Source organism: Aythya marila (assembly GCF_965140915.1).
Source record: "Aythya marila genome assembly, chromosome: 27".
Taxonomy (NCBI): domain Eukaryota; kingdom Metazoa; phylum Chordata; class Aves; order Anseriformes; family Anatidae; genus Aythya; species Aythya marila.
The window spans coordinates 1,730,304-1,752,507 of record NC_139068.1 but is presented as its reverse complement, the minus strand read 5'-3'; the positions used below and the strand labels follow the sequence as shown (position 1 = coordinate 1,752,507).

The 22,204-nt window shown below is 46.7% G+C and overlaps 1 protein-coding gene across 1 annotated transcript; it reads right to left on the bottom strand.

Annotated features, from left to right (window-relative positions):
- Positions 1 to 4,799: 4,799 nt before the first annotated feature.
- Positions 4,800 to 21,699, bottom strand: MBD3 (methyl-CpG binding domain protein 3). The gene is made up of 8 exons (XM_082780232.1): positions 21,571 to 21,699; positions 20,271 to 20,393; positions 14,964 to 15,123; positions 13,213 to 13,350; positions 10,796 to 10,886; positions 10,147 to 10,324; positions 8,738 to 8,935; positions 4,800 to 7,107 (listed from the first exon to the last, which is right to left on the bottom strand). The coding sequence occupies exons 1-7, from the start codon at positions 21,582 to 21,584 to the stop codon at positions 8,743 to 8,745; spliced, it is 897 nt and encodes a 298-aa protein (XP_082636358.1). The 5' UTR covers positions 21,585 to 21,699; the 3' UTR covers positions 4,800 to 7,107; positions 8,738 to 8,742.
- Between the last annotated feature and the right edge of the window lie 505 nt (positions 21,700 to 22,204).

Here is a 22,204-nt window from a genome sequence, read left to right as displayed (position 1 = left end):
AATTCAGCATGAGCTCAGAATATTTCCATTTGTGCCTCTGTAAGGTAAGAATACACTAAACATAAAAAGATTAATTTACCATCAGTATCATCAATACTGAATTAGAATGCTAACTGATCACCCTGACAAGCATTTCAAATACAATTTGGTAGGTCATTCTGAAGTTCAACATGTTTTTTCCTTCATCGTTCTCACAAGTGCCCTATCACTGTTAAACAGGCTTTAGCAAATGCTGTCCTGTGCTGTTGGGATCAAACTGAAGGGTAATGGTTTTCCCTCATTAGTTCAAGGGAAATTCCCACCCCTGGAAGTGTTCAAGGCCAGGCTGGACGGGGCTTTGAGCAACCTGGTCTAGCAGGAGGTGTTCCTGCCCCTTGTGGGGGGGTGGAATTAGATGATTTTTAAGGTCCCTTCCAATCCAAATCATTCTATGATTCTGTGAACACAGTTGATCTCTGCTCATCTGAGAATAAATCCAAGTTTTAAGCTTGCTATATCCTCTACAGGACACCATTTTCCATGCCGTGGAATGGATTCTGACCATGGGCAGGCAGGAGGCAGTACGCCACCATCTCAGGTCTGTGTCTGCTTCCAGCAGGAGCTGAGATGCACAACGCAGGTACCATCGAGTTTATGCTCAGTGACAACAGCTAAGAATATGCACTCCGTTTGATAGGGGATAACTGGCATCATCCAAAGACTCACGTGCACAGCAATCCCAAATGAACAGGACTGACTTGATAGTTAATGCTGAAAAACTTTTTTCTTCATTAGACACATTCTTCCCATTCCCTCCCTCCATTTGTTTCAAGCCCTTTAAACACGTTATCCTACCTGCTTTTTGAGGACTGGGAGAATCAGGCTACATTGAACAGGCTTTCTTTAAAGCAAGACAAAAAGGACATGACTCAGAGGTGCTGAAAGACTTAGTTACCCTTTTGTATGTTCTGCTGTATCTACCTCCTGCAAAGTAGTACGGAGTAGGAGTGAAGGGAAAAAAAAAATACAGTAAGCAACTAGACACAGAGTCAGAAGGAAGAGCTGAGCCTGTAGGTAGGTTATCAGACCCAAGGAACAGACCTGAACAGAAGGTAGGGAGGGATCTGGATGGAGGTGAGATGGCTTCGCCCCCTCTCAGGGCGGGACGCAGCCTGGGAGGCCCCCGGCCCTCACTGCCTGCAGCGCTGCACCCAGCCTGACCTGGGCCTTGGGATGGGTCTGGGGGACATGGGGGCCAGGGCAGCTCTGCTACGAGGACAGGCTGGGAGAGCTGGGGGTGTTCAACCTGGAGAAGAGAAGGCTCTGGGGAAACCTTCCAGCGGCCTGCCAGTACCTAAAGGGGCTGCAGGAATCAGAGAATCACAGAATTGTAGGGGTTGGAAGGGCCCTCAAGAGATCACTGGGTCCAACCCCCCTGCCAAAGCAGTTCCCAGAGCAGGTTGCCCAGGCAGGTGTCCAGACGGGCCTTGAATATCTCCAGAGAAGGAGCTCCCCCAGCCTCCCTGGGCAGCCTGTCCCAGCGCTCCGGCACCCTCCCCAGGAAGAAGTTCTTTGGCGTGTTGGTGCGGAACTGCCCAGGCTCCATTTTGTGGCCACTGCCCCTTGTCCTGTCCCCACAAACCACTGACAAGAGGTTGGCCAAATCCCTCTGTCTCCCACACCTCAGGTATTTGTAAACATTGATAAGATCCCCTCTCAGCCTTCTTTTCTTGAGGCTGAACAGACCCAGGTCCCTCAGCCTTTCCTCACAGAGGAGATGCTCCAGGTCCTGTATCATCTTTGTAGCCCTCTGCTGGTCTCTTTCCAGGAAATCCCTGTCTTTTTTTTGTACTGGGGAGCCCAGAACTGGAACTGGGAAAGCTGGGGAGGGGCTCTTTGTCAGGGGTGGGCAGTGACAGAACAAGGGGTAATGGCTTTAAGCTATAAGAGAGTAGGTTTAAATTCAGTATTAGGAGGAAATTCTTCCCTCTGAGGGCGGTGAGGCCCTGGCTGAGGCTGCCCCGAGGAGCTGTGGGTGCCCCATCCCTGGCAGTGCCCAAGGCCAGGCTGGATGGGGCTGGGGGCAGCCTGGGCTGCTGGGGGGGTCGTGCCCATGGCGGGGTGGGATGGGGTGGGCTTCGAGGTCCCTTCCAACTCAAACCACTCCATGGTTCTGTGATTTTAACTGCTGGCAGGGAGCCTGGAGAGCCGCCTGTTGGGCGCATTGTGCGCTTTCACAGAAAGAACTGGGAACCCGTTAATTTTCTAAAATGCTCTCCCACACACAGAACTGTTGCAGTTGCCACAGAGGTAACATTCAATGGCAAACAGGAGGGAAGAAAGGCAAGAGTATGTTTGGTAATGATACTAAAAGAACAATTAAAAGTTGATGAGAAACAGCCAAGACAAAGTTAGACAGAGATGAGTAAGCAGCAGTCCTGAAAAACTAAGGATAAAGGATTAGGTGTAATATCCGAGGCCTCAGAAATGAAATAAACAGGCCTGGAAAGGAAATTTGATTACCAGCTTGTGTGTTTCAAAGGAGAAAGTCTTAAACCATGGACAATACCAACTACATGGCTACAAAATACTTACTACAGAGAAACACAGTTACGCAGCAGCTCTGCAGAAGGTACAGCAGCATCAGTGGATTTTAACTCTTTTAAAAATCTTTGGGTGCAGTCCTCAGTTGTGCAACTGGGTGCCTTTCACAGGATTAGCACAAATACTAGTTTGAACCAAGGAAACTTTAACTAACAGGATAGCCTGCTGCCTCTTCCCTCTGTTCCTCCAATTGCTACAGTCAGCCTGTAAAAGATTACTTTTCAGCAAGACAGCTGCAAAATACATTTAACCTTCATTTACATTCCTATTCAATGTTTTCTTAGTTTATAGAAAGGAGCAACGGGACAGTCTCCTATAGCTATAAAGAAGCTGAATTACCTCCACCAGTAGCTGATAAACTAGCACCAATGAAAAGGTTTCATTCAGCACAGTTTGTCTCGCACAAAGTGAATGCTTTTAGCCTCCACTGCAACTAAAATGCGTTTTACTGATGGAAACACATGTTTCTGATTTGCAAAGTTCATTTCAGCAAGCCTGTTTTCACACAGGAAGCAGAACAGAATAGTGCATTTATCAGTGAATTCTAAATTTAAATATTTTTGCTTTAATACTATCACTAATAATTCACAGCCCCGAAACAAAAGACTCCGTATGTCAGGCTTAACATACCTACATTTTAACAGTCCAGCCATGTCACTCATGCCTGTTTTCCCTTCCTAAGGTGCTCAGGTTACAAGCAAGACAACTCCTCCCTTTTCTTGCTCAACAGGCAGTTCAGCAAGTTCAACTTCAGATGCGAATCAAGCTAACTTTTTCTTGGGCAGAACCACCTACAAAAGGTCTGCAGGATAAATCTAAACTGCACCAATACCCATGCAAATTCATTTATGTTTATTGATTGCCCAACATTTTATCCATCTAGAATTCAGTAAAAATAATACTGGTAATAAACAAGCAGGGAGAATTAAATTCCCTTAACTTTGTTAGTTTTAAAAAACACAGCAGAGAAAAAAACCTGAGTCATCTTAACGGAACAGCTCCAACACACTTTGCGCAAGATAAAATCAGAAGTCTTAAACAACCAGGAGTCTCTTTCACTTTTGCACAGTAAAACTGTGTTTTGAGGGTTTTTGCCCTATCTACCAACATCAAGCAAAACAATTTCCCTCATCTCCTCCAGCCAGTGCCCTCTGGAACTGGGCAAGCTGCTGTTTCCAGACGAAACAAGAAAAATCTGAGCATGACACAGGATAAGTACAGCTTTTGTGAATGCTGATGGTATATATCCAACGTTACATTGCCTACAGAAAAAGATGAAAAACTTCAACTGTATTGGACAAGTTCCTACCCTTCCCAGTGAAGATGCACAAAGACCACTAAAATCTGCTTATATGTCACTTCCAAAAAGGATTAAACTAGCTGAATATAACTAACTACCCACAGAGCTTGGTGTAATTATTTTTATAGAAAATAGCCAACCAGAATAGATTACTGGTGCGCAACCAGTGCGCAGGACAAACCTAAGGCTATTTTACACTGCTGCTTTGTATTACATACATTTATAATCTTTGAGGACACAGAAAGGTGCCGTTACCACTGATGGAAATAATTACTGTTTTCAAAAGCATCCTCACAACTGCTTCTCCAAGCAGAGGAACCTGGTCTCAGACAGAACCACTGCAACTACATTCACATGTAACAACTGCTGTATATTATTAAAAGTTAAAGATTTTGCTGAACTCCATTCAATTACTTTTCCTACATGTCTTATTAACTAATCATCTGCTTCAAAAGCTCTACCTCAAATAGCAACTACTTTCTCCACCTTGGGGATATATTCGACAAAGGCAGACAACTATGTGCCCCTTGGTCATGTCCATGGCAGTAGGCTGTGGCAAGACAAACTAACCCAGCTGTTGTTGCAGCACCATGAGAAAGAAAACAGGTTCATTTAAAAGGAACTTTTCATTCACTTACCTGTCTCACTAAGCAGGTAAAGTTATTCCCTGGGATGTGACAGGAAACCTGGGCCCCTTTTTGGTACTTTGAACAATCAACTCCATATGAATGAAAACAAACTTTTTAAAGGGCTGACAGGGAAAAAAAGAGCTCAGCAAGGAAAGTAGAGGTAAGAAAACAAAAGGGCTGGCACACAAGTTAGCAACAATTTAAACTTAATTAATTCTTCTTAATGAATCTTCAATGCATTAAAAGACTAGTATCAACTTCTTAATCATCTGAGTCCTGGTGCTTACATATGTTTAAAATTTATTTTGATTAAAATAAAAAGTAAAAGACATCACTAGATATTTAAAAAGTTTTTAAAAAGTCAAAAGAAATAGTGTCAGAACAAGATGGCCATGTTCAAGAAACCCCCTCCAGGATGGATTGTAAACTGCTACAGTTGAGATTCAGACGACCACATCAGCAACTCGCCCGTTACACAGGACATCCTGGTAGCCTCTTCCTCAGTGAGGACACAGAGGACTCTGCAGCAAGAAGGAACTGGCTTTCCACAAGTTTCATCCATTCTCCTCTTCTGGGTCTCAAACTTCAAGATCCAAATGTCAGAACAGAGCCCACCACAGAAACGCAAGAGCTTTTCTGCTGAGGTAACTGGAAGGGGCACAGCACAAAAACTCCAAGCAGGGGCTTGAGGGAGACCAGAAGAATCTCTACTTTGTGAGAAACATTTAATTCAACACAATGAATTACAAGAGGACAGATTTACAGAATAATAACCGTAACAGACTGTTCAAAAAGGAAAGTAATTTTCACTGGCTGCAGTAGCAGGTAAAGTTCCCCAAAGGAATACCTGGTAGAGCAGCAGCAAAGTACAATTCAGTCTTCTTGCAGTACTCCAAATGAGCAGTATCAAAGAATTTTGTATTCTCACATCTTTAAGAAAAGAGTTAATATAGTATCAGTCACTTTGGCATGGGATATTTTTCAAGGAGCTTAAACCTATTCAGATCACTACACTGAACTACTCCCAAAGGCTATTACTCACCAGGCAATTCCCCTGGTCCCTTGCTGTTCCTGCTAATCATTCTTACATGATAAAGGCTCTGGGAGCTACTTTCTTCCCCAAGTTTTGGGATACCAACAACTTGTACAATTGGTTAGTGGCACAATATTTCATCCACCACTTTATACTGTACTTTCAGCTGAGACATCCATGCACAAATTATGCAATGGATACCCTAAGACTAAAATAACTTCTGCAACCTAGTCAACGCATTCTCCAAGCTACACACACATCTTTCTCCCATCTCTCTATCCTCCCTCCCCAGATAAATCCCTTTTTAGCCACAAGTTACCCCAATATGCTCACAGTTGTACTAGAAGAGACTGATGAATCAATCAAGGTACCCATGGTGAAGCCAAATACTTATAAACACATTAAGGCAGGTTTCACATCATTTCATTTTTTGGACACAAAATGCTGGTCACTTCACTGCACATGCAAATAAGAAAGATTTAATACTTAATAAAAAGCTTTAGATTCATTTAGATATCAATTATAGAAAAATCAACCTTTTGCCTTTCTTGTTTTTAAAAGAGGTCAGAACATTACTGCACATGAAAGCAGATGTGTAGACACACCTATTGGAATGGATTCCCTTCCCTCCACACACACAGAAACAGAGGTCAGGGTTCTTGGCACCAGAAGAGAAAAGAGGAAGGCTTCCTCATTGTCAGTCAGAAATGAGTCATCCTTCCATTCTGAGTTGAGAAGGTCCTTCTGACCAGACCTAAGCCAAAGCAAAATATACCACAGAGCGGGTATATTTATCTTCAAAACTCTGTTCTGCTATGCTTGGACATACACAGAACTCTGTATCTAAAATGTGCACAGTAGTGCATTCGGTGTCGTGTTGGAACTCGCTAAAAACCAGATTGCCATTGACCAGCTCCTCACGTGTAACTTCCCCTACTCATCAAAACCTCAGGTGGAAGAGGCACTGGTAGTTCATCTCTGAGACTACGCTTTCAAGACCAATGTGGTCTTGCGAGGAAAATGAAATTCACTGACCCAAATAGACACATGGAATGACAATCCACAACATAAAATGACCTCCCTACAGTCTGGTACAAACAGGTAGCCTACAGCAGAGTAGCCAAGGAGTGAAACAGCATCTCTCTCACTTGCATTAGAGAGAAAATGGCTTTGATGGGTCATTGTTAAAGATACTTTGCTAGAAAAGCTTGAAAAAATCACTGACCCACAAAAAAAAAAAAAAAAGGACAGGAAGTTTGGTTCCTATTATATTCCCTCCCACTCTTTTTTATTCCTTTATCCCCTCCCACTTTTGTCTTCCTGATTACCCTACCCCTTTAGAAAAAGGAGGGGCAGTAGAGTTTAGTCAAGTTCCATCTTCAAAACTACCCAGCAATTAATGAACCATCAGCTTCTCAACTTTTCCTGAAGTGTACATCAAAATGCTCATAGGTACAGTTGGATTGTTGGTGCAATTTACTCTGCAGACACTCTTGGCCTCGTAAATAGTTGTGCTGACCCTGCTGATAGGGTTTATACTGGGAATTCTTAGATGGAACTCCCTAGAAGAAAAAGAAAAAAGACCTTGTAAGTTAGTAGGCACTTTTAAACACCTTTGTAGCAAGCACGCTCTTAAAAGAATAAATAAAGCACCATTGGCAAAACACAGCCGTTTCTTTATCTCCTGTTTTTCACCTTCAGCAGACAGTTTGTTCTGGTTCTTTGCTGTTGCCAGACCTTTGTAGTAGAAAGGAATGCAAGATATTCACTGTCCAAATAAAGCTACTGTTAGTCATGTGGTAAAACAGGAAAACATAAAGAGCCCAGATAGAAGATGGTATCTCCTGAACGCCAAACAGATTTCACAGTATAATCAACCTTCCAGCATGAAGGATCGCTTAACATAAAATCATTCTTCATTCTACCTGACACTGAAATACAGCTGCCGCTCCCTCCAAAGGGGGTTTTCTTTTCTTCTGCTCTTCATCCTAAAGATTCCTTTCTTCCTCCACATTCTCGACTCTTGCCTCACAGGCTCACACAAACGGAGTCTGCATAATGAAGTGCCCTGGGTATTGGCTATCCTATCCCAGCGACAGAGCACTAATTGCTTTTCTCAGGCTAAAACTTAAAATGATCAAAAATTAAAACCAGTGAGTTCTGTTTTTATCTCATTGCACGAGCTCCACCGATGAAACACGCAGGCTAGGGTTACATCAAACAACACAGCAAGGAAACACTTTGCTTCACAGGATGGTGCTCTGTCCCTGCCTAGTACAACAGGTAATGCTTAAGGGAACTTCAGTTGGTGTACCTTGGCTTGGCTTTATAAAACTGCCTCCCCCCCCCTACCCCATTACTACACAGTGAGGATTTATTATTCAGAGCTATTTTGGTTTACAAGACAACAAAAAAAAAATCCATTTGCACCTTTAAAGAGGTCCACTGCACAAGTGGAAGTCAGAGAGAGACTTGAAAACAAGAAGCAAGCCCATTATAATTGTTTTAAGGGATACACAGTGTAAAGGCACATTTCTGGGAATCCTGCAGGTACCAGTGTAAACTATTTTTTTCAGTTATTCACAAATTTTGAATACATGCATTCTTCTGTTACTTTCGGTTTGCTAATTCCTGCCACAAAGTATTTTAGCAACTTCCTTCTTTTGATGGTCAGGTTGCCCTTTCTGACTTCTAAAATGTTAGTTAAAATTTCCACTATTCTGCCCTCTAATACACCCTGCAAGAAAATGCTTACTAAAAAAGCAAAGGTTAGCCAAAAATGGAGGGAGGGGAACTAAATCCATAAGATGGCAGCTGCCCTTCCTGCCCACAGTATCCTCTTCCCTGTCATAGGTAGTAATAAATAAACGGGAAAAAAATGACCACAAAACAGGTGAACGTTTAGGAACTGACCCAGTTTCAAGATAGAACCCTTCAAGTGCTTACACACACATTCTGGTTACGCTTTCAGCCCATCTAACACAAACATAAAGCCCCAAACATTTGATGACAATAAAAACTCACCAGCCATCATACCCCTCAAAACATTTGATTTTTTTGGTGAAAAGAGCACTTTTGAAAATGTGTGCTAAGAAGGAAAGATTTGTTGATATATGCCAGGATTCCCTCTGAAACCATTTCTGTCTTCAGAACTATTCGGTACAGTTTAAGGAAAAAAGAAAGTTGTCATACCTGGACTATACATTCTCCATCTCCTGGTCGTGATCCTGTTCCTCTTCCTCCTCCTCCTCTTCTCCTTCTTCCTCACCTCCTTCTTTCTCTGAAGGAACTTCCCCATCTCTTGCAATTTCCTCTACGTGGGCAAGCATGTCAGCCATCAGGGCTTCCTCCAGCCTCTTTCGCACCTGCTGCACCAGCTCCTCTTGCTTCCTGCCCCAGATCAATGAACACTTGAATTAATTCTCAAAGCTAACTATTTCAAGGGAAAGAAATCTTATATTGCTCATCCATGAGGCTGGGCAGAGAAGCACAGTTTTAAAAGAGCCCTCAGTAAGAACTGCACTGCAAAAAAAAACCGCCTGGCATTACACTTTAAGTGAAGCTGAGAAACACTTTATAAAAGTTGCCCAATTCTTTCTATTGTGAGTCCTTACTACTGATTGTACAATTTCTTAATTCTGGCTGAAATTTGCAGCTGGTTCAAGATTTTTTTTTTTAATCACAAATATTAATTTAAGCAAGAAAAAGTCAGCCTACCCTGCTCAGATTTCCAAAAACAAGAATGGATTTTTTTTTTTTTTGACTATTTCATTTTTTTTCCCTTCATTCTCCTTTTGAGTAACAATCTTAAATTTTACAGCTTCTTTTATCTCAAAGTCACAGTGATGTAAAGAAGCGGTCAACAATTTGTGGCTCATGGGACTCCTATTTCATCTCAGCCACAGGAAATCAGAAAGTTATAAACAGACCTTTTTTCCTGGTCATTCATGTATAAATCACACGGAAGGAGTCATCCTGTAGTTCAAAAAGATTTACCAGCTGAACAGTCAAAACAATTACTGCCTTTGTACACTGTTAATGAATGTGAAGTAGTGTGATTTCAGGTTGAGAATGGAATATACCAAGGACATTATCAAGTGCTTAAAGCTGAATTTGACCAATTTTGATTCACTGAAAGCAAGCTATACCTACATAAATGGCATCCTTATTTGCTGCCACAGCAGTGGTTAATGCTTTTATTTGATCTTGTGCTGTCACAAAGGAGTAAGATGGCGAAAGTCTCATTATTTAGCATTTCCCCAATCCCTCCTTTGCTTAAGAGTTGCCTTAGTCAAGGTTACTCAAATTCAGATACTCCTTTTCAGTAACAGGAGACATATTGACATGAAGAACAAATATGAACCTGAAACCTCAGAGTAAGCAAGCATGGGTTAAAATTAAAAATAATGTGCTTTAAGTACATCCATGAGAGCTGCTTTGTGTAACAATTCTTTCTACTCTTCTAATAAAGACACATTCAAATTAACTCAGCAAGCCCTAGTGCTCTATCAAACATTCCAACTCGCCAGTGAAAAAACGTGGTGCTGTTTTATCACAAGAAAACATGTTCTAAGACAGTATCTGCTATTTCTAGGTAATACCTAATATCTTCATCTGTCACCATAAATGCTTTGCAAAGCGGCTGTGAAGTGTTTAGCCAAACTCCAGGATTCTTCTCGACGGCTGCAGACAGCTGGCCAGTGATGGGCATAGTGCTGGTGTGCAGAGCACTAGCGATAGCAGAGAGAAGGGTTTCATCAGTGCAACCAGGTCCAACCCCTGCAAGCCGGAGGAAAAGCAACAATCAGCATGGCACGTGACAACATGGCACATCAAGACAACAGCAGTAATTTCAGATTTAACGGCAAAGCACGTGCTCTCATTTAGAAAGTCAACACAACATAAATCTCAGACCTCAACACTTCCAACGGCACCTGTGCTCCCAAGGTTATGTAAACCTAGATCAATTCTCATTATGTTACATAAAAAACAACCTGGGAATGGAAGCTCTTTAAACAAGCACTGCTTCTGGAAAACAAACCAACAAAGTCTAGAAACTTTGCCACTTCCTCTCATTATGCTTCAGCATCCCCTGAGGACGGAGGGCGCCTGAGGAGTACTAAGGGCTCCTGCTGAAGCGGGAGTGGTCCACAGCACCGAGGAGCAGGAGGAGGTTGACACAATACCTTCAGATCACCGCTGACTGGGATCAAAACGCCACCCCTGGAGTTGAGGGCAGACTCTGATTACCTTGTAAACCTTTTGGAAGGTCCATTGTTTTCACCAGCTCCTCCGCAATGTCAAAAGCATTCAGTCCACTTAATTTCTTCTCCCAGAAGAGCTGACATCAAAGAAAGTGTTTATTGGTACAAAGCAGGGAAATGGAATCGACAACCACACAAAGCACCTGCTTACAAGCAGAAAGGGAAGGGCGCTGCTGCAGACAGTTTTATATTGGATTTACTGCAGAAGTGGTCTGAAGGCGGGGAGCAATCCTCATTACCAATCTCACATCTCTGTCCTGATTTACTGCCTGGAAAAAGACTTTCCTTTCCTCCAGGGACTGGTACTCACTGCTTCTGAACTGGAACAGCAAGGCAATGCTTGCTTGCTTTCACCCCAGTGCACACACAGTATAGGACAGCTGTTTTTTTTTACACTACTGTTCCTCTTTTGCTGCCTCGCATATGCCACAGAACTGAAGTTAAGGAATGCAGAACTCGTCCAAGCTATTTATGAGGTCAGACATTGTTTTATTCCTCTCTAGGCGTTTCTCATGGGAAGGATCACCGCTAGACCTTTGAAGAATTTTGAACTACGGGTTCTCCTCAGACCTAAACAGAAGTGAACCCATGGTTTGGTGGGAAGTCAGATACTAAAACTAGATAAACTTTCAACTCTCAATCTACGTGTATAGGTATGATCAATGCATAGCTGGAGTATATTTTTTCTTACAACAAAGCAATTTTATTGAGGCTTTGAAAAATGGAAAATTTTACCCTATACAGTCCAGACACATCCCCTTTCCACACCTGTCAAAATCTGAGCGTAACTGAACCCACACTACTTTTCCAATTACAAGCTCCTAAAAAGAGGAAGGAGGACAGTCAAAGCCAAAACACATAGGCTGGATGCTCGTTAGCTACAACTTTCAAATAGGCAAATATAAAGCCAGCACATGATGGGACTTCGTAGTGCTTTAGAATTCTGAGGAAACATCTGGAGTCAATTGACCAGAGGTTTCACTATACTATATTCTGGTAAAGTAAGTAAGGAAAACCCAGACTGAGTCTACAAAGCTGCATTGCAACAAGTAGTAACGTGAGCAGGAAACTACAGAGGCTGGCTTACCTCTCTGCACTGGGGCTGATCTCTGCTGTCTAATGACTGTATTCATGTAACACTCTCTCCCTCAACAGGACACAAATCTCTATTCAGCTCAGGTTTTTTTGCACATCAACTTCTTACTTTTAGTGTCTTATTGTCCTACCTAGCCAAGGAGTTTATAGGAGGAGCAAAACTACAAACACATGTGTCCTACCTCTTTAGGAAACAAAGCTAAAAGCCCACAAGCCTTGTTTAAAAAAAAAAAAAAAGAATTAAAAAAAGCCACCCCATTTCAAATAGATTCTAAATCACACTTCAGAAAGATAAGTTCTTAAGTTTGCATAAAAAGTTTTCAGCACAAGAGGTTATTTTATAAGGTAAATCACTTTCCTCTTCAAATGATGCATTTTAATTCCACCAGACCTGCCAGAGTTTAAGGTATACCAGTAATTGACACCATGGACAGTGCATGAGCAGACTAATGAAGCTGAACATCTAGTTTCCAAAAGGTATAAAGACAGACGCGCCACAGGAAAGGATTCACAGAATCCCTGGTGTGAGCTCTGTGGAGGCAACAGGCTGTCAGCTCTACCTAACACTAATGAAAGGAGAACGCCTTCCAAAGGCTGCTTTGAACACGTAAGCCTCATTTGAACCAATGCCCAGCTTCAAAGGTACATTTGCCCTAAGCACACTTTTTGCATCTTTCACGAGATGAAATTAAGCTGAAAGATTTCCTTTACTTCTGGTGTATTCTCTTGTTTGAAAATATACAGTGCGTGAAGAAAGACAACAACTTTACATTAATGACGTTCCAAGGGAATTTCTAACCATACTCATCCAGGCAGAGTTAACTACTAATGATACACCCATCAAAAAAAAAAGGCCCATGCAGGGGGTACAAGCCCTTGCAGCACATCACAAGCACCATGCTGTAGTCTGCACATGAAACAGGGATTTCTTGAAACACAGAATTCTAATACACTTGGAACATTTTATAATGATTACAATGTAAATTTCCTCTAAATTGTTTGACTTCTGCCTACATTTGTAGATAGGTCTTAAAGAAGTTTTTAACTAAAATAGAACTGTGACCTTAACAAAGGTTGGAGTCTAGTTATAAAACAGTGCAGACAGAATATTAGCTGTATACTAGAAATGTTTTCTGCTCCGATTTTAAAAGCTGGAAGCACTATAAGCTATTGTTTCTGAAATCTCAAATTGCTGTGGACATTTCTTCAGTGTTAAAAAATGAAAGTGTTTTCTTTTGGGACCTTCTCAGCAGCAAAACCAAAAGTCTCCTAGCTCTGGAAAAATAGTTTCTAAGCTCCAAGCCTTACCTGCCGGGGTTGGTCCACAGCTTTCTGAGGATCGCTCTTCACCTTATTGCTGGGATGGTTTGTGATCTTTGTGACAGGCTGTTTGAATATGGAGGCTGTCTGTCTGACAGGCAATGCTGTATTCAAATCAGGCTTGCCCTACAAATTTCAAAACAAAAGGAAGGGAAAATCCCATAAAACATTTCCAGTTTACCAACATGCTACTACAGCTACAAAGATGCGCTGTGGGCAAGAGACGTTATGGACTTGAAAACTTGCCTGAGCTTAAGCTGTATCAGTGGGACCATTGAAGATGGTTGTGCATTTTTAAATCTTGCCCAAGAACTTTAAAATGTAACCAAGTTTTTCACTCTCACATTCTACTTAAGATACCAGCCACCTCTCATTCTAGTTTATACACGTTGGTTTTATTCCAATTTTGACATAAGTCAGGAGTCAGAACAGTGGATTTTAAGATGACGAGCCACCTTTGAACCACTAACCCTGAATGTTTTGACACAGTGTTTGTAATAATTAAGAAGTTTATTGTGCAGGATTTAGAGGCCAGTTTGCAAATCCAGAAGCCATTCTAACACCTTCAGCTGAAATTCAGTTGTGTATGCCAATAAATAAAACAATACAGCTGGAATCTTGATCACTTTTTTACCTTCAGTTCTTCATAAAATTCATTTCTTAACGGGCCTGATAACTACCAAGCATTCACAACATGACTGTATCTTACACTGCTTGCAAAACGGGAAGCATGTTCCTCATTCCTGAGATCTACTGTGCTAATCTTGAAATGGCTGTAGGACATACTTTGTTCTCGAGGATGCAGACACAGTATCTGCTTAACATATTTATTCATGAGATGTAGAAAACTATTCAAGACAAACACCACCCTGAATCATCTTGTGCACTAATCCTAAACTAATGATAACTATACATTTATTGAAAGGTTTGGGCAGAATTTATAGCCTAAGAGGGGTGTTGGCTACTGGTCTGACTGAGGCAAGGCATTTTTCTTTTACAGCATCACTACAGCACCTAGTGCTGCATGTAAATCTTCCTATCACTTAGATCAGAGTACTGTTCTTGATTCTTTACCAGTTGACATAATTAGAAAATAAGCATTATGCTGTTTTCCATATTTAACATTTAGGTGCAGAGACACAGCTTTTAGGTTCTGAAAAGCATTTTGGCATCTGCTGAAGATGACATGAGCCTATCTATGCAGACTGACAGTATACCACTGTAACCACCATTTTTATTCAACTATAATAATCAAAGCTACTGGGTGCCAAACACAGACTCTCTATTTTGCTCTGCAGACAGGCCTTGCTGTCCTCTTGTCCCTTCCTCTTTTCGCCCAAGCCATGTTCTGTCCACGGATCAGTTCCGAAGCAGAGGCACCAAGGCCAGCTGCACCACCTCGCCGTGCCAGCAGCACGCTGCAGGCTCAGGGCTCTGGAGGAGACGGTGCCAGATGCGGCCACCACCAGCCCTGGAAGAAGAAGAGAGGAGGAGGCCAGCCCTGCCTCCAGCCCTTCTGGCTGCAAGTTTCTCCATGTCTCAGTACTGTGGAAGAATCAGTGAGCTGCAGCTATCTGTCCAACACCCTACAACAGAGGTAATATCCCACACAACTCCAGCTTCCCCCATTCATTACAAAACGCTCCCTATTTGTGTTATCCCACATACTGTTCTGAGAAGCAGCCTGGCCAGCACAACCAGTGGACGGGCAGAAAGCTTCCACTGCATCTTACTCTTACTTTGGCTTGGTTGGAACAGTCGTAGCGCATCCTCTGTCTGTTCTTGTTCATTTTACTCATCAACATCTTTCCCGTGCGGAAGTCGAAAGTGCTGAGGTCCATGGAGCTCCCCAGGTAGCGAGCCAGCTGGGGCTTGCTTCGGAACTTTTTACCGCTTGGGCTGAAAAAACGTAGAAAAGAAACACGGAGGGAAATTAAAACCCTGTGGACTTCAATACCAGTGCTTGAGACAAATTTTGTTTCCTTCATGAACTTCCAGAAGTGAAGTTCACACTCAACACAAGATGGGTATCACTGCATTCATGTCAGCTCCCCGTGCTTATTGTGCAAGAGACAGACTAACTGCAGGACTTGTGAGAGTGTTTTTGTACGTAAAGAGCAGAATTCAGACCAGGTATAAATTAACAGGGTGTAGTTCACACCATAACTGAAGTGGAAGACAATGACACAGAAGTACTTAGTGCTCAATTGTCTCAAATAATAAATGCCTGTTTTCAAGGATAATTTTTTCTCACAGGAGCATTGTCTGACTGGCACCATAAACTCTGCTCGGGTTCCTGCCTCCCCCTCGAGCTGTGCATTTGGGTTGGATTATAAGGCTTTCGTAGCATCTGGAGCACCAGGATTGCGCAGTATCAAGTACTCAGGGAGGACAGAAGTTAACTGCTGACAAGGTGCAAAGTAAAGAATTACAAAGCTTAATTAATGCAAGAATAAAGGCCAAAACCTTACAAAAGTTTCCATTAATGGCAAAGCAGAAGAGATTCTTTTTAAACACATGATTTTCCATGAAAGACTACAATCTGGCAAGCACACGCAAATTACTCCTGTTTTATTTTAATAAGAACTCAGCCTTTTGCACTACTACAAAAAGCACTAATTGAACCCTTTTGTATTTCATGCACAAAGCAAAAATAAGTCAATGCACTGCGACTGCACTGTCAGACCTACACAGACATTGAGCACAAAATAATCCTTCATGTTCTCGTTTAGCATCACAATGCCACTTTATTCTCTTAATTTCTCTCATTTCAGTTATTTTGTACCTTTAACACATCAAGTCCTCCATTTTTTGGCAAGCAGAGGACACCACTACCTATGAAGCAGGCAACCTGCACATTCAGCCTCAGTGCCAGTCTGGTAAAAGCTCACTTCGCGTTGCGCTAAGCACAGGTTAGCTAGCAGATATTTAAGACCGAGAGATGCCAGCCTCATCTTCTCCCCCCACCCCGCATTTATCTATTTTCTTCTATTACAAGGCAGTTAGCGTTAGAGCATGTTTTCAGCCATATCACAGGGAAGCAGGATTATCTCCTCACCACCCTACAAACACTGTCTGCACTCGATCTACCGGCGATCTCGTTAGGAAACGCGAGGTCACATCCAGGCAGACCTCAGGAGCAGCCTGCCCCTGCACAACGTGGTGACATCCATGAGCTTGGAAATTCAGAGCAACTTCCAAATATCCAAGCACTGAACTTCAAGTGGCTCGAAGCAGCACCTACATGTTAGAGACCCCGATTTTCTATGGAGGAGGGACACGATACCAGCACGACTCAAACCTGCTGGAGATGAATTAATGCCGATGAGGTTCCAACGCCTCCTGGAGACAGACCTGTGATCAAGTCACCTGCTGATATTCCTGAAGCCAGAACCACAAGCTCCTTGTTCCGAGACTTACACTAGAAGGCCAAGAATAACTTGAAATAATAAAGCTGTCAGAGGCTGAGCAAAGCAGCATTACTAACTAGTCCAGCAATGCAGACCCCACTCTACCAGTGTTGCTGCGGGAAGATACTAACAACCTCTCTAGGGTTTTCTTTCAGGGTAGCTCAAAGGAAAAAGCCTTTTTTCACCACATTATCTGCTTCTTTGAAACCTTTATAGGAGTAAAGTCTGAAAAAAATAGCATGAGCATGGAATTTCTAGTCCCGTGGTAGTGACTAGCAGTGGCAAGTCAATTAGTCCAAGTCTTAAGACTCTCTACTGGAAAAAATAAGATTAAAAAAAAGAGAAAGAGAAAAGCAGAAAGCCAGAATGAAGCAAAGCATTAAAAATTCTCAAAACAAACAAACAAACAAAAAAAAAACAACTGTGAGGCAAAGACAGTATGAATTATATTAAAAATGTTACAAGCCTCTCAAAGGACAGATGATGCACATGGCAGCACCTGCCTGGGAAGCTCCTGGCCTTGGCTGCCCCATACCACTTATCCTGCTCCACAGCTGCCCCGTGTGCTGCTCACACACATGCACAGGTATCCAGGCAGGGAGAATTGTCATCTGCAGAGGGCAGGGAGAAGAGGAGCAAGCACTTCATCACCAGCCGTTCTTCAGCAGGACCAGCACGCTGCGGAGCTGCCCAAAGACTCAGGCATAAGGGCAGGAGTAAGCTGACAGAAACAGACTGGGACTGGACACCAAATCTGAAAACAGTGCTTAAAAATACAGAGGGAGTTGCATGCCTTGACCCCAAAAGAGGAATACCCAACTCCAGTACCCTAACTCTGTTAGGACAGGGCCATCGCTGCTGTTGGTGAAGTCAAAAGGGAAAACTGGACACTGCCTCTTCCAAGACCTGCAGCTCCACTTTACAGCCTGGCGTCTTAACAGAAATCCACCAGAGGGAATTTTGGAAATAACATGGTAGGCTGGATGGTGCTGAGGTGGCAAGTGCCTTGTTCTGTCACTTACAATGAGGGCACTTCCAGAACAGCAGAGCCAGGTACACTCGGAGGCAGCGTGCTGCAGCCCCTCAGCTTTTTGCTCAGTACGCATCCTGGTAGCTCTGCAAAGGATCTGAAAAGCTGCTCGAAGTCAACTTACAGCTAAAAAAATTCTGAAATGGCTCAGACTCCTGTCCCTTCCTCGGGATGCTTGGCCCAAAACAAAAGCACTGAAGTGCAAAGAAGGCAAACTTTTATTCTGATTACACACTGAGAAAGGCAGCTGGGTCCTGAGCCGTCCTGCAGCGACGGCAGAGAGGGAACAAAGCTCCTGCAGAAAGCCAGCAGCGAACTCACAGGGTAAACGCAGCACGAGCAGGCAGCTGCAGCCAGACCGTGCTCGGTGGGGCACAGCTGCTGGCCACCTACAGGCTCCCAGCAAGCCCAAATCCGAGCAGCAGCCCCTCAGAGCCCCCCTACAAAGCACGAGCGAGTTTTGCTTTGTGGTGGAGCAGCAGTTAGGGAACCCGAGTGTAACTGGAAGGCTGGTGTGCCTCTTGAACCACAAAACAGGGATTTTCTTTCTGCTCCAGAGCCTCTATTTTTTTGTTTGTTTTTGTTACAGAGTCTGCAGAGGCCCAGAAGAAGGAAATTGCAATACAAAAAATGCAGAAATCGACCTCATCCAGATGGTACTGCAGGCGCTGGTACGGAATTACTGCCTGCCACGCTTCACCCCGCCACAAGCAGGGCGGCCGCAAAGCTGCGAGGGATTCCCCTGCCTGCCCATTATCTGCCCCGCACCAACAAACCGAGCCAGGCAGAAATGCGGGGCGGTGTTGGCGAGCCCAAGGAGCCCTCCTTTGTTGTGCAGGGGCTTTGGGGGCGCGGACGGGGCCGAAGGCAGGCAGCCTATCGAGGGCGAGCCGCCGCCAGGTGCCCGCTGTCCCCGCGCGGCTCTGCCTTTGTCTCCTCGCCTCCCGCGCCCAGGCAGCGGCCGCCAGCCCCGGCTGCTCCCCTCCTCCTGCCGTGCTCAAGAAGTCTCCTCCCCTCCGCTCTCCCCATTTAGCGTCCGCCAGATCCGCACGACTTGGAGAGCAAGGGACAAAAGACCAAAAAAAAAAAAACCAACAAAAAAAAACAAACCCAAACCACCAACCCACCCCAGATGTTGTCTGCCTTTGAACGAAATGGAGACGGCCGTCACCGAGGGGAAACGGGCGATGGGAAGCGTGTGCTTAGAGCCTCGCTCCCGGCACGGGGCGATGGGTGTAGCACAATGTGTTTCCTCCCCTGCTCAAACCCTGCTGCCTCCTGCGCCGCCGCACGCGCGGCTCCTCCCAGCCCACCCCGGGACCTCAGCACGCACCCGAGGGCGCGCGGCTCCCCGAGGAGGCACCTCCTGCACGCTGCCACCCACTCCCACAGCACCTGCACGTTATTCGTGGCAATGGGATCCATACCGAGCCCTCGATCTGCCTCGGTGCTGACCTCAACAAAGCGGGTCCTGGAGCGGGACAGCACCGACACAGCATGGGTACGAGAGCAGGCAAGCACTGCAGCCACCGTAACACATCTCCTGTCCTCGCACCTCATTGGCATCTCCCTGTAATCTCCGCTCTGCCTGTCCTGAGCTGTTCTCCAGCACCCCAAAACCATCCTGTGGCGGAGGAACAGCCCCAGTGCAGAGAGCCGACCGTCTCCCTGAGGCTCACCTCACCTCCCACACCAGGGCAGCTTTGCTGGGGGAGCTTGGGATAAAGCTGAGGAACTGAGAAGGAGCAGAGTGTGCTCTCAGGGAAAGCATCCTCCTCTGCTGCTTCGGGGGGGAAGGTAATTCTTTGCAGGACAGCATTACGAACATTTTCTTGAACGTTTTACTTAGGTGCTGCGAAGGTAACAAATTCACACCAAAATAAGCTTCACCTAAGAGACTTAAGTTTTCCAGAGCAGAGATGCCAACAGCTTCCTGAAGCAGAGACAAACAAGCAGCCCAAACTTCTCAAGACACTTTGCCATCAAACCCGCAACAGAAAACAGCACAAAGAGAAGCCACGCAAAGCAGCCAGCAACCTCCTTTCCCCAGGTGGGGACACGGAGCCTGGGGAGAGCCCTCGCAGCAAACTGTCTTTGAGAGCCTTGGCTGCCTTGCACAGCTCCTGACGTGCTCCCCTGCCCGATGCCAGTGCAAGCCCTCCGTCCCCACACCTCTCCTGCTCACTCAGGACGTGGCCCACGAGCCACACCACATCAGCCAGACGCCTCCTGGGCTCTCCCAGCTCTCACATCCCAGACAAAAGAACACACAAAAACCTAAAAAGGCGAAACACTTCTGCACTGTCAGCAGCTGGTAAGCACGAGGTTGGAGGACTGTTCGTAACAGCCTGCTCGTGGACTGCACCTCGAGGAGGGCACTGCCAGCAGCATACCGCTGGTCAGACGCACGTTGTGCAGAGCACGCTCAGCCTGCGAGATGCATTCACCTCCCAAAGCAGAATTCACATTCGACAGAAGGCAAGCTTTCACGTGGAAAGCACTTGCTGCTAGCATTTAGGGCTACAGAAGGAAATCTCCAAACACACAGCACAGCAGCCCTAAAGGAGGCTTCAGGAAAGCAGTACGTGCCGCCCGCCGCTGCTCACCTCGGACTGGTGTTAATTCCCAAGGCTGGCGATCGCACACGAGAGCGCTTGTTTCCAGTCAACTCTGACGTGAAACCGTGCACGCAGTTATCCACGCTTACTGCATCTGTATGCTCGGAGCAGCTGGGCAAAAAAAAAAAATAAAAAAATCAGCCAGGTAAACAACAGGCAGAAATAGCAGAGGTATTAATAAATTGCCACTCACATATTTTCCACTCTGAGGTAATGCAAAATGCAACAGTAACCAAAAATTAGTGCAGCAGGGCTGTGCTATACCTTTGATCTCTGTCCAAATTGATATAAAGGGAAAATCCATTATACCTTGGGAATAAAACTATGCTACTTATCTTCTCCCCCCGCTCTTTTTATAAACGCGGCTCTGAGACCGCAACTTTACAGATAAAGCCCTTGGACAACCAGGGATCTCGGGGGCTGTCAGCTGCGCTGCTCTGGCTGCTACAGGTGGTCCTTTCTTCTCCCCGCAGGCTGGGAGCTGCGGCTCAGGGGCTGGCACTTCAGCTTCGGGCTCTCGGCAGCGGCCGTTTGCTGCTTTGCTTACGGCTCAGCGCCGCACGCTACCCTCGCAATCGCAGTGTGATTTCCCAGATGAAACTCCGCACGTGCAGCAGCTGATAGCACGCGTCTCTCCGATTAGAAAGGCCAGGTGAGGACACCCGGGGAGCCTGGGCTACGCTCCCGCAGCTCCCCACGGGCCTGAGCTCCGCGCACCGCCTGCGGGCAGCCCCCGGGTGCGCTGCAGCCGCCCCGCAGGGACGCGGGAGGGATCCCCGCAGCCCCCCACAGCCCCACGGCACCCACAGCTCGCAGGACGAGCGGCTCCCGGCCGTTTGCTGCCCCGGCAGCGCCGTGCTCGGGTTGGGGCGCCCGCACCGAGCCCCCTGCCCTGACACCCACCCACAGCCAGCACCCAACGCTGCCTCCTGCCCCCTGCCCCAAATTCCTTGTGCAGAGGGAAAATGAAGCGGGCAGGGCTCCGAGGGGGCTGCACATCCCACCGACACCCCCAACCCCACAGACACCCACCCGGGGAAGCCGAGCAGCACCAGACGGGCACAGAAAGCCGGGGGGGGCCCCGGGGAGCTCAGCTCCCGGCCGTGGGGTGCCCGCAGCCCCCCCGGGAGACCCCCGGTGGCCGAGCCCAGCCCCGCCACCACCCCGGGCCCCCCCTGGAGCGGGTCCCGGAACCCCTCGGCCCTTCACCCCCGGGTTTCACCCCCGGGTCCCGGCCTCGCCCCCCCCCCGGCCCCGGTACCGCCGCCGGCCGCCCCCCCGCTCCCACCTTTTCCGCTCCATCTCTGCCGCCGCGGCCTCCGCTCGCCGCCTGCCCGGGCCCCGCGGGGCCTCCCCCGGCTCCTGCCTCCCGCTGCTGCCGCCCCCCCCCTCCCTCCCGCCGGGCCACCGAGCTCGGCCTCCCCCCCCCTCCCCTCGGCCACGCCGCGGCTCCGCTCGGCTCCGCTCCGGGCCCGGCCGCTCCGCTCCGCGCCCGCCCCCGCGGTTCCGCTCCCGCCCCTTCCCCCGCCGCCGCCGCCGCCGCTCCCCGCGCTCCGCCTCCCGCCAGGGCCGGGGGCGGCCGCATCGGATCCCTCCGCCCGGGCACGCCGCGGGATATAGTCCCAAGCGGGGGGGCAACGGGGGGCGGCGGGGGGCGGGCGGGGTGGTCCTCACCGAGCCTCCTCCGGGACCCCCCGGGCTCCCTCGGAGCCCCCCCGGTGTGCTCAGAGCCCCCCCCGGTCCACCCAGGGACCCCCCGCCTCAGCCTCCGCGTGGAGCCGCTCCAGAGCCCCGCGGCGACGCCACAGAGACCCCCCCCGAGACCCCCCCCCCAAGCTCCCCGGAGACCCCCCCCGGCCGCCCACAGCCAGCCCTCCGCCTCCACATGGACCCCCCCCGGCTCCACTGAGACGCCCCTGGCT

Excerpts from the sequence above, each read along its gene's own strand:
- MBD3 (XM_082780232.1), bottom strand. Across the intron at positions 15,124-20,270 it reads GGAATTAACACCAGTCCGAG|CCCAAGCGGTAAAAAGTTCC; the intron begins GTGAGCAGCGGC and ends ACGTTTTTTCAG. Across the intron at positions 10,887-13,212 it reads CTGTGGACCAACCCCGGCAG|CTCTTCTGGGAGAAGAAATT; the intron begins GTAAGGCTTGGA and ends CTTTGATGTCAG.